This window comes from Cupressus sempervirens, chromosome 5 (assembly GCF_028749045.1).
Source record: "Cupressus sempervirens isolate cs-2001-9-10 chromosome 5, ASM2874904v1, whole genome shotgun sequence".
NCBI classification, from domain to species: domain Eukaryota; kingdom Viridiplantae; phylum Streptophyta; class Pinopsida; order Cupressales; family Cupressaceae; genus Cupressus; species Cupressus sempervirens.
In genome coordinates, this window is record NC_143122.1 from 781,905,651 (window position 1) to 781,918,358 (window position 12,708).

General features: G+C 35.8%; 1 protein-coding gene and 1 pseudogene across 1 annotated transcript; both read right to left on the minus strand.

The window, feature by feature from the left end:
• Positions 1–8,844: 8,844 nt before the first annotated feature.
• LOC149558273 (putative disease resistance protein At4g27220) lies at positions 8,845–11,165 on the minus strand (annotated as a pseudogene).
• A 60-nt stretch (positions 11,166–11,225) lies between these two features.
• LOC149558274 (putative disease resistance RPP8-like protein 2) lies at positions 11,226–12,178 on the minus strand. Its single transcript, XM_089832562.1, has one exon. The coding sequence runs from the start codon at positions 11,949–11,951 to the stop codon at positions 11,226–11,228; it is 726 nt and encodes a 241-aa protein (XP_089688688.1). The 5' UTR covers positions 11,952–12,178.
• Between the last annotated feature and the right edge of the window lie 530 nt (positions 12,179–12,708).

The following is a 12,708-nucleotide window of genomic DNA, read 5'->3' on the forward strand; positions in this document are numbered from 1 at the left end:
GGAGCCCTAGGACCCCTAGGGATGCATGTGGTTGGTTCTAATGTGTCAAGAGGTGTCATAGGTTAACCTATGACCCTAATCGACGCATTTTATGACAACGTATGTCCCTAGGGGCCCTAGGACCCCTAGAGATGCTTTTGGTTGGTTCTAATGCACCGAGTGGCATCATAGGTTAACCTATGACCCCTCTCGATACATTTTATGACAACCTATGTCCATAGGGGTCCTAGGGCACCTAGGGACACATTTGGTTTGTTCCAATGCATGTAGAGGGGTCATAGGTTAACCTATGACCCCGATCAATGCATTTCATGACAATGTATGTCCCTAGGGACCCTAGGACCCCTAGGAACATTTTCAGTTGGTTAAAATGTGTTGAGAGGCATCATAGGTTAACCTATGACCCCTTTCGATGTTTTTCATGACAATGTATGTCCCTAAGGACCTTAGGACCCCTAAGGAGGCATTTGGTTCGTTCCAATGTGTGTAGAGGCGTTATAGGTTAACCTATAACCCCTCTTGATGCATTTCATGATAACCTATGTCCCTTGGGGCCCTAGGACCCCTAGGGATGCATGCGGTTGGTTCAAATGTATCGAGAGGTATCATAGGTTGACCTATGACCCCTCTCAATGCATTTCATGACAACCTATGTCCCTAGGGGCCGTAGGACCCCTAGAGAGGCATTTGGTTGGTTCCAATGCATGTAGAGGGGTCATAGTTTAACCTATGACCCCTCTCGACACATTTCATGACAACCTATGTCCTTAGAGGCCCTAGGACCCCTAGGGATGCATTTGGTCGGTTCTAATGCATTGAGAGGCATTATAGGTTAATCTATGACTACTCTCGATGCATTTCATGATAACGTATGTCCCTAGGAGCCCTAGGACCCCTAAGGACTCATGTGGTTAGTTCCAATGCATCGAGAGGGGTCATAGGTTAACCTATGACCCCTCTCAATGCATTTCATGACAACATATGTCCCTAGGGGCCCTCGAACCCCTAGGGATGCATGCGGTTAGTGCTAATGCATTGAGAGGCATCGTAGGTTAACCTATAACCCCTTTGATGCATTTCATGACAACCTATGTCCTTAGGGGTGTTAGGACCCTTATGGACGCATCTGGTTGGTTCCAATGCATGTAGAAGACCTATGATCCCTCTCGATGTATTTCATGAAAACCTATGTCCCTAGTGGCCCTAGGATCCCTAGGGATGCATTTGGTTAGTTCCAATGTGTCGAGAGGGCTCATAGGTTAACCTATGACCCCTCTCGATACATTTCATGATAATGTATGTCCCTAGGGGCCCTAAGACCCCTAGGTATGCATGTGGTTGGTTCTAATGCATTGAGAGGCATCATAGGTTAACGTATGACCCCTCTCGACACATTTCATGACAACCTATGTCCCTAGAGGCCCTAGGACCCCTAGGGACACATGTGGTTGGTTTCAATGCATCAAGAGGGGTCATAAGTTAACTTATGACCCCTCTCGATACATTTCATGACAACCTAGGACCCCTAGGTATGCATTTGGTTGGTTCTAATGCATCGAGAGGCATCATAGGTTAATCTATGTCCCCTCTCGATGCATTTCATGACAACCTATGTCTCTAGGGGACCTAAGACTTCTAGGGGCTCATGTTGTTGGTTCCAATGTCTCGAGAGGGGTCATAGGTTAACCTATGACCTTGATCGATGCATTTCATGATAACATATGTCTCTAGGGGCCCTAAGACCCCTAGAGACGCATTTGGTTGGTTATAATGCGTCGAGATCTCTCGACACATTTCATGACAACATATGTCCCTAAGGGCCCTAAGACCCCTAGGGATGCATGTGGTTGGTTCTAATGCATCAAGAGGCATCATCGGTTAACCAATGACCCCTCTCAATGTATTTCATGACAATGTATGTCCCTAGGGGCCCTAAGACCCCTAGGGACACATGTGGTTGGTTCTAATGGGTCAAGAAGCATCATAGGTTAATCTATGACCCCTCTCGACGCATTTTAGGATAGCCTATGTCCCTAGGGGCCCTAGGACCCCTAGGGACACATGTGGTTTGTTGCAATGTATTGAGAGGGGCCATAGGTTAAACTATGACCCCTCTCAATGCATTTCATGACAACCTATGTCCCTAGGGGTCCTAAGGCCCCTAGGGATGCATTTGGTTGGTTCCAATGCATTTAGAGTGGTCATAGGTTAACCTATGACCCCTCTTGATGCATGTAATGACAACGTATGTCCCTAGGAACCCTAGGAGCCCTAGGGACCAATTGGGAATGCATTGAAAGGGGTCACTAGGGACCCTAGGGACATATGTTGTCATGAAATGCATTGAACCTTTCGATGCATTTTATGATAATATTATGTTTAATAATAATATAATATTGTATATTTGAATAAAATAATAATATATTATTAAATTATATAACAATAGTAATCATATATGTTACTAGATTATAGATTTAATAATAATAACCATATATATCATTATATATAATAATAGTCATATAATATTACTATATATATTTAATAATAATAATATTTATCATATATATATTACTATATTATATTTAGTTATAATAATATTTATTATATTTATAACTATATTATATTTAATAATAATAATCATACATATTACTATAATATAATAATAATTATAATCATATATAATACTAATAGTTAATAATTATAATATCAATGTCCACACTTCCCCAAAAGAAATTTCCCTCTAAAACACTCTAAAGTTTCCCTCTCAAATTTCTCTCCAAAATTTCAATTGAAAAATCATGTCACTGATTGGATACCTGATTTCAAATCAAATACCTGATTTGATTTTAGGTATCTGATTAGGCTTGGTATTTACCAAGCCTATTTGGTCAACCCAAAAAACGTGTTTGAGAAGGGTTTCACATCTAACAATGTTATTTTCATTGAAATTGAATGAAACGAAAAGAATTTATTTATAACACTCTCGAGATTCCATCGATATAATTGTTGTCAAATTTTGAGTTCGATAAGTATTTATTAGTTAATTTTCAATGAAGATGATTGTAAAGTGTTGATTGACATATTGATTGAAAAATAGCTATAACTTTCAAATAGTATAACATTTTTTTAATCCAAAAGTTGCATCGCATTCTATGCTTTGCCTAGTATAAGACAAAAAAATTAAATTTGGTAAAGTTTTCTATTAGTTAAGGTGGTTAGAAACAGAAGATTTTTTTTCAAAAAAGTTTTAGTAGAAAATTCATATTTAATTATTTATTTGGAATAAAAATACCCAAAAATATGTGTCACATCTAGGCATGATTCTACTTTTTATATCTATAATTATATTTAAAAATATTATCATTTGATTTTGATTAAGGTGGTCAGACATACACCTACTTTATATTTTCGCCCTAAAATTTTTGTAGTACTACATTAAAATCCAAACTTTTGAGCAATCAATTATTTTTTCCTCCAGATAAGGCCTAGTAGTTTAGAAACTACATTCAATTTCCTACAAGTTATTTTCTTACAACTTTTTTGATATAAAGTCCAAAACAACTTTAAAATTATGTGTCAAGTTGACATAACCCTGATTTGCTAGTTTTTCACTACCACTTAAGGCCATAGTTTGGTTGACCATGATCCTGCACATACCCTAAGTTTCATGATTAGGTTTTAATTTAGATTAGGGTTTGAGTTAGAGACCTAAGGGTTTCGGTTAAATTTAGTTCGGATTAGATTAGGGTTATGGTTAGATACTTAGGGTTGTAGATTACTTCGTTTCAGTTACAGAACTATAGGGTTAACGATTAGGGTTAAAGAGTTTTCATTTTCATTAGGGTTACAATTTTCAAGTTAGGGTTAGAGTTTGAGTTAGGGTTAGGGTTATGGTTAGTGTTATCTTTTAGGGTTATAATTAGTTTTAGGGTTAAATGTAGGTCTAGCTCGTTCTAATGTTTTTTAATTTTCTACACTAATTTGTCTTTTAAAAAAATAAAATTTCTAATGTTAAATTCTAATAATTTTCAAGTTTAATATTTTTCTAATATTTTGTATTTATTTTTCAAATATTTTATAATGTTTTTCTAATGTAAATTTTTTTTTCTAATATTTTCTAATGTTATATATACTAATTTATTTTCTTTAATGCTAAATGTACTAATATTTTATAATGTTTAATACTAATTTATTTTTCCAATATTGTGCAAGAAATTAATTTTTTTAAATATTTCACTTAGTAATCTTTTCCTAATAATTCTACACTGTTATAATGTTTTTCTAATATTTTCTAATTTTCAAGACTAATATTTTTAAAAATATTTTCCAATATTTTCTAATATTTTTCTAATATTCTCTCATAGTTTTCTAATATTTCTCAAACTAATATTTTTAAATATATTTTCTAATGTTTTTCTAATATTTAAAAATGTATTGTTTTTTCTTATGTTTTTCTAATAAAACTAATATTTTTCTAAAAAAACATTTCTAATTAAACCAATGTTTTTCTAATAAAACTAATATTTTTCTTTAAAAAAATTTCTAATATTCTACACTATTGCTTTTTAATATTTTATAATGTTTTTCTAATATTTTATAATTTTCAAGACTAACATTTTTAAAAATGTTTTCTAACGTTTTTCTAATATTTTCTAATATTTAAATGTAATGTTCAAGATTCGAATGTTTTTCTAATAAAAATTAATATTTGAATGTAATAGTTTTTCTAATATTTTTTATGTAATGTTTTTTCTAATGTTCTAGCATTCTAGATTAACATTTTTTTAATATTTTTTTAATATTTTTCTAATATTCTAAGCTATTATTTTTCTAATATTTATCTAATTTAACACTAATTTTTTTCTAAACTTGTTTTCTAATGCTATATTATTATTTATCTAATATATAACTAACATATACAAAAAACTTATAAACATTAAATTAATAAAATTAAGAAACATAAATAAATAATAAAAATATTGAATTAACATTAAAATATGCTTTCAAAACATAAAAAACATTAGAAAAATTCAAATAATAACATATAGACATACCTGAAGTAGTGCGAAGACAGGAATCTGGAGGAGAATGATGGTGCACGCTAACCAATAAGGGACGTTCGCTCCAACTTCTAAGTCAACAAATAACATTGTGAAATGAATAGTGAATGGTAAAAAATAGTGTTTAAAGCAGACAAAAATCGTCGATTATATGTTCGTGTGAACATATTTATTGAATATGTTTGTGCAAACATTCCTCATATAGAGGAAATATGTTTGTGCGAACATATTTTGTAACTATGTTCGCACGAACATACGTCAAATGTGATTTCCCAATTTTGCATTTTTTTTGGTTTCCTCCGTCCCACTAAAGTGGAACCCATTATTGTGCATTCACCCAGGAGATTGTTATGATGTGGAGCCTAATCAGACTGATAGGTTTATTCGACATGATTTTCCTCTAGATTATTTCTACGAGGGTTTGGTGGTAGTACCCCAAGTGTGCTCCTTGTTGTAGTACAGGGTGGGGTCAAGGGACATCATCCCCATGGGGGTTTTCAAGGCCCCTAAAGCCACAAATGACCCTATTATTGTAAAGGGCATTGACTACTATTTTTCTATTGGATGACTTATTCTACCCCTAATTTTGTAAGTAAAAAGAAAGTGTATTTAGGTTTAGGGATTTCACAATGTATGATGAGCTTGTAGCTTCTTGTGGTGGTATTGAGCTATAAGGGATTGTGGATTGTCATAACTGGATAATAATAATATTGGACTTACTATTCGTGGATGCAACCTAGGAATTGGGTGAGCCACATTAAATCTTTATGTCTTGTGCTCTCTTTTGTGTGATTTATTATTTTATGATATTAGTTATATTTGCATGTAACTGTTATTTCTATCCATGGTTGATGCTAACAATAATACTATTGATTTGATGAAACCTTTTCCAAAAAAATGAAGAATATCTAATATGTTTATCTCTCTTTCAAATTTTAAATTTTAAATTCACAATTTCATTCTAAATTGGATTTGAAGCTATCCATTTTATAATTTTCCTATTGGAGATTATCTTTTTGTGTCCATTTTTGCACATTCAATGTTTGTCTATATTAATTATGTTAAAATATATATTTATAATTCTTCCCTTCCAAATTATTCTCAATATTTTAATTCATCTTTTTGAAACTATGATTTGTCATAAGCTAGAGCATCAACTACAAAATCAATATGCATATGTATGTTCCTGCTAAGTTGTACAGCAACAAGTGTAGTCATGCCATTTTAAAACTATGTCAAGTCTTGTGCTTCTTTCCAAATAAGATAGAAAATACTTCCAAAAAGCTAAGATGATCTTCACTTTACCTTTTAAAAGTTCAACTACATCATGATTGACATTTTCTTAGCCTTCAAATATTTTTAGTTAAGAACACCATCTACAAATTCTACATCTCTTCTTTGTCTTGGTGCTGTACAAAGGCTCAAATCTAACTTGTATAATTAGTTCTCATCATTTTAACTATGATGACTTTGGGTTTAACCATGGAGGAAACTCCATAGTTAAGCACGCTAAGGCTGGAGTAGCACTAGGATGGGTGACCTCTCAGGAAGTCTTGGTGCTTCACCCTTGTGAGCATCATCTAGATCCAATGAGTGCTAAGTGTTCCATTTATTCTCATGAGAGATGGATTCATGTTGAATCACTACTCATGAAACATGAGTCAATGAGTTTGACTCAAAATCACATAGTTAAATCCTAATAGCAATATCACAATATGATGACTTTTCTATCAGGCCCTCAAAGCTCAACGAATTCAATTCCAATAAACTATAACACCAAATAAAATATTACAACTCTTAAACTTCCACATTGGGATGGACACTTTGATTGAGATGGCAACATGACTACTGATAAACATCATCAAAATGGTTGGTGGTATCTGGTATTCATTGAAAATAATTTCAAGAAGGTAGCATAATCTCAATCCCAGTTGGCAAGGTTGAAAACTCCACCAAAAGGAATGAAAGCTAAAATTGAACTTAGTGACTAGATAAAAGATATCAATAATATTATTAGAAATACTCTTTTCAAGGATGTTTATCATTCGAGGTCAATAAATAAAATTATTTCCGATGATATTTTCTTCAATGTTGAACTATTGTATGATCAATCAACCTTAAAAAAATTTCATGTATACATATCGATGTTTCTTTTCTCTTTTCAATTGACCACATTACTTTTGGTGTCTTTATTCTTCGGGAACATTTCATATTAAAAAAATCAATAAGAGAGGCATAATTAATTAGATTTTGTTTGTTGAAATACTTAATCTCCTTATCTATACACACATATATAGATGTGTATATGTATATACACATATGTAGATAAGATTATATGTATACATGTAATTTTTTTTAACACATGTAGATAAGATGGGTCAATGAGTTTGACTCAAAAAATCACACAATTAAATTCTGATAGCAATATCACAATTTGAGTTGTGGAAATTATCTCCTACTCATCAATATTTCAAACTTATCTAATGTGAGATAGGAATTATATTTTTGCATTGAGACACATTCAATGAGAGAAGAGACATACGACATCCTTTATAGAATTATTCATTTGAATCCTTTTTATGATTCCAATAGTGATTCCTCCTCGATACTATCTATAAATCTATATGAAAGATCTCAACCTATATAAAGAAGCACAAAATATTCTAAATAATTATTTGTGAAAAGGAAAACAAAAAAAATTGCAGTTTTACTTCAAATTTTCTCCTTGACCTATAATTTATTAGATAGACTTATATTGTTCTACTAGCATAGCCATTGAACTTGTTAAAATACGATTGCTAGTAAAAGGGAAATAAAAAATAAATAAATAGATAAAATGTAGAGTCCAGTGCCCAATCGGTGGTCACAGCGGATGTTCCTGTACTGAGAACAAAAAATAAAATTGGGGACTGCAACTGAGAAATTAAACACTGGCTGATTTAGGGCTTTTGGAAATTCAAAAGCAAGGGGGAAAAAAATCGTATGAGGAAGATGGCTTTAACCACATTGTCGTTTCTAAGATTGAATTTCACCGTTCTCCATAGCAGAGACCCTACAGATCAAGCCACTCGAGAAACCCTAGGTAGGTAAGCGAATCCACAAAATTTCTTCTATTGTTTTCTTCAGGTGATGCGCTTCTTGGAAATCCTCGGAATTATGAGGTTGCCAGAATCTCTTGCTGGCAACCATGCGCACATTGTGAAATCAGATCGCGCTGGCAACTCTCAAACAGAGATCGGATCAGGGCGAAAAGCTCCTCTGTGCGGAGGTGTTAGAGGGATCGATTCTGCCGGCAGATAAGATCTCTTCATGGCAATCTGCCGAGGGTACTGCAACTGTGAAATGTAGGGTAGCACCCAAAACATTTCGTAGTCATACCCTAAATGCTTTCCTGCAGCCTTCCGTGGGCGCGATGGCAAGGGTCTTTCATTTTCTGTAAAGCATTCTTTTGAATACATGCTCACTCGATGCGATCAAAGAAAAGAGGTGTTGCAACTTCATTCACTGAGCTATCATTTAGCATTTTTCTTTTCCAAGGGGAACCTTTAAATATTGGGGAAGAAACTCTCCTAAGATTCTCCCTTCTGCAATTTATAGTTAAACGATTGCCTATCCCATGGTCAGCTAGTGCTGTCCAGCAATATAAATGTGTTTCATGCAAACAATAATACAAGTTACCTACCCTTTTCCATGGATATCTAAATCGAGAAGTGATCAAATGTATTTTGTTATTATTCTTTAAAGGAGGATTTGGAAGTGATAAATAAAGAGTAGAAGATATAAATGTTGCTGAACGTCATGTTTTATTCAGATATCTGTGTCTTCTTATGTATTAATGCTCTGCTATTCCAACATTATTTAGCGGTGAGCGGCTATGGAAATGAATTGAAATCAATCACTCTAGCATGCTTCCATATGAATATAAATCTGTAAGAGAAGTCTGACTGCACAAATCTGTTATAAATGAAAGTGAAATTCATATGAATATTTCTTGGATGAACTGGAAAAACTTGTTTCGCCAAAATTCTTCATAATCCCAGAATTTACCGCCTTCATATATTTTGTCGAACTGTTCTATGAAATCATCAATATCTTTTCTGGTCAAAATCAGTAATTTTGCCTCTTGTTTCATTTTATTTACCATACTCGCCAAACTTTCTCTACAATCTGCATCGCCATCTATCCAGGAACAACCGTAGATCTGTATGGCTGTGAGCTCATTCAAATTTTCAAGACCTTGTGGCAGCATCTTCATTGCATCACACCTCATGATTGTTAAGGTTGTAAGATGAGGCATTGCGCCTTCCTCTAATACAAATAGCTTCTCTACCCCATTCAGCCAAACCAAAGAAAGTACCTCAAGTGCAGGAAAGGTTTCTGCCTTGCCAAAGTCTCGCGGGAATTCCTTCAGTCTGCCACAGTCAATAATTTCCAACCGCCTGAGACTAGAAAGTTTGTGCAACTCAGGAAGCTCTTGTAAATTGTCACATTTTACTAATCTCAGATGAAGTCAATCGTTGGAGTCGTCATAAAGAACTGTCTATTCTGACCAGATGAGAGCATCTTAACTCAAGTTTCTTCAGTTCTGTCATTAAATTCATATCTGGAGGCAGATTTGTCATGTATGTAAGATTGAGCAGCAATGTTTTCATTTCTGTCATCTGCCCCAGCGCTCCCTCTGGCACTGCCTCCCCATTGTTCTGAAGTTGGAGGCATTTTAATTTTGTTAAACTCTGCAAATCTTTAATGCGAGCTGCTCTTCTTCTACACTTTGTACCTCACTTTTTTGAGCCCATAAATTTGGGGTTTCGTTCATCTTCAAGTCGTGCAAAGATGTAAGGCGCGAGATCCCAAAAGGCATAAAGCACAGATTCACACAGAATCTGATATCTAGATACTTCAACGAGGGCAATCTATGGAGGTCAACTGGCAATTCTACGAGCCTAGTGCACGCAAGATCAAGTATCTCAAGGTTTTTAAGGGAAACAATAGAGCTGGGCAATCTTTCGATGGGCACATACCATAACCTCAAGCAAGCCAAATTTTGAAGATGTCCTATGCTCTCTGGCAAAGTTTTGAGGGACGTGCTCGTCAAATCAAGGACTCGAAGAGACTTTAAACTCCTTAAAGCGTTCCTGAAAGCTCTGTCAATTGTCGATTGAAAGAGAGGAGTAACGAACGGATCTCTGGACCTCTAAACTCCCCAGGAATCCTACTGAAAGTGTTGGACATTAGAGAGACCCGCGAGCGTCCCACACACTGGTCGACTGGAAAGATTTTATTGTTTCTGCCTGAACGAAACAAGCAATTCTCCTCCCTTTCAGCAATTTGTTGTGCTAAATCGTGTAAGACATCATGCATGGAACAGTAGACCACATTCCCATCTAGATCTCTAAGCCTCGCCTCAATCAGGCAACGATCCACAAGCAAGTTAACATGCGCCTGTCCAAGTTGGAAGAGATCGTAGCTGCCACGATGCTGACCCCCTGCTTCAAGCAGCCCTTCCCCGATCCACAAGGGAATCAGATTCTCCACGATCATAACCTGGTTTTCCCTGAAGGCACCCATATACAGGAAGCATATCTGGAGAGCAACATCATTCCTACCCAACGCATCATAGCTTAGCCTCAAATTGTCATAGAGTGTCTTTTCAACTTGCGGATCCTTCAATCTGTCGGAATTCTGCAGCCTCTCGAGCGTAAGCTCCCATTCCGTTGGATCTGTAATGCCTGCCATTGCCGCCTCCACTACTTTGATAGCCAGGGGAAGCTCGCCACAAATCTTTTTCGCTGTCTCCTCAACGTTGAGTGGAGGATTTCCCCAATTGTGTAGAAAGGCATAAGAGGAAAACAACCTCCAACCGTCCTGTTGAAGCAAAATTTCCATTGCAATGATTGAGGAAGCAGGGACTCCTATTTCTAAGGGCCTTCTGGTGTCTCTGGTGCTGACGACAATTTTGGATTTGTGGGTATGAGGTACACCCAGAGACTCAAGCAGCTGTGCGCTTCCTTCCCATACATCATCCAAAAACAATGCAAATTTTCTATCTGCGAGTTTCTCATGCATCCATGTCTTGCCATCCTCCTCTCTCTCATTCAAAGCCATGCCGGTCTGCAGGGCTATTTGGGTAGCAAGCTCAGATCTGAGTGTGTTGATTGAGGGATTCTAAGACACCGTGAGCCAAGCGAGTACACCATCCTGGAAATGATTTTGTACCTCCTTGCTGTTGAATACTGTCTTGAGAAGCAGGGTCTTCCCAGAGCCTCCCATGCCCGCAACGCCAATACGGCTGGAATGACTGTTTCCTTCATCGTTCACCAATAATTTAACCAGACTAACAAAAGCTCTCTCTTGCCCAACAATAAGAGGCTCCTGAATCAACTTATATGATGGACAGTTACGTGATAGATTAGCTGAAACCAAAAGACCTCCATTATCTTTCCCTTCAAATCCACGATGCAACATGAGATGTTGGCAGAGTTGATTTGTGATGCCAATCAGGGCAGCCCTACGAAGATGCCCTCTAATGCGTGTCATGATTCCTGTAATTCTTGTGCTTAACTTATAACGAGAAATCAAATTACATCGTGATATTGTGCACTGCTGTACCATTTCTTCGGCTTCTTGCAGGAGCAGATTAAAATGCTTAAGCCAATCGTTTGCAGCGGAAGGCAGCGGACTGCCATCAAACTCATTCACGTGTCTACTGTTAATAGCCAAACGGTAATACTGCATCGCTTTGTTAATGGGCATTATATCTATGATCAAACTGTTCAGGGAAGCTAATTCTTTCCTGCATCGAACCGCCTCCGTGATTCTCTGCATAATTTGTTTTGCTAAAATGTCTATACCTATACCAACTAGACCAGATATAACTTTTGCCTCTGCCATATCACTGGGAAAGTACAAATGTGGCTAATATCAAACTTTAACTGGCAGTATCTGCTGCTGTTTGAGGCACTTAGACATCACAATCTTTAAACATTTTCAGTCTCTCTAATCGATATAAGTTATTAACCCAGAAGAAAAATGGCAGGTCCTCTGCCCATTCAATTACAGGATTATTGTTTCAGGTGTGAAACAAAGCCACTCTCGTTGAGACCTCTTCCAGCCAGAGATCAGGATTGAAGGATGTGTATTGTTTTTAAAATAATTGAAGTAATTATTTATTTACACATTTTTGACATTTAGAATGAAATGAAATTCTAGAAGTTTTGATTGTCGAATTGTTATTTTATTAGCCGATAGTACTTCCACCGTTTTCATCAAATCTCATCCGATTAATTTTTCCGGTCTTCAAAAGCTGTGGAGAAAATTATGTTCCGACTTCGGAAGGCTGGTCATAATGTTCGGTAATTTGGTGGTGGTTGCTGGGCAAAGCTGTTCCGTGTTAAAATTTGCTTTCAACAACCTCTGATCAAAACTCACCGATAAATGTTTTTTACTTGCAATAAAAACAATTCATTTGTTTTGGTTAAATTGGTCAAAACATAAAAGGCGCCTCCCTACATCATAAACTATACTATGCATACATACCATACATGCTAGCCATTTCAAACGGAATAGACGAAACGGAGGCCTGCCGAGGACAGATGTATAAACTTTATTTTATTTTATTTTATTTTTAAATCTATGTGATATTTGCTTT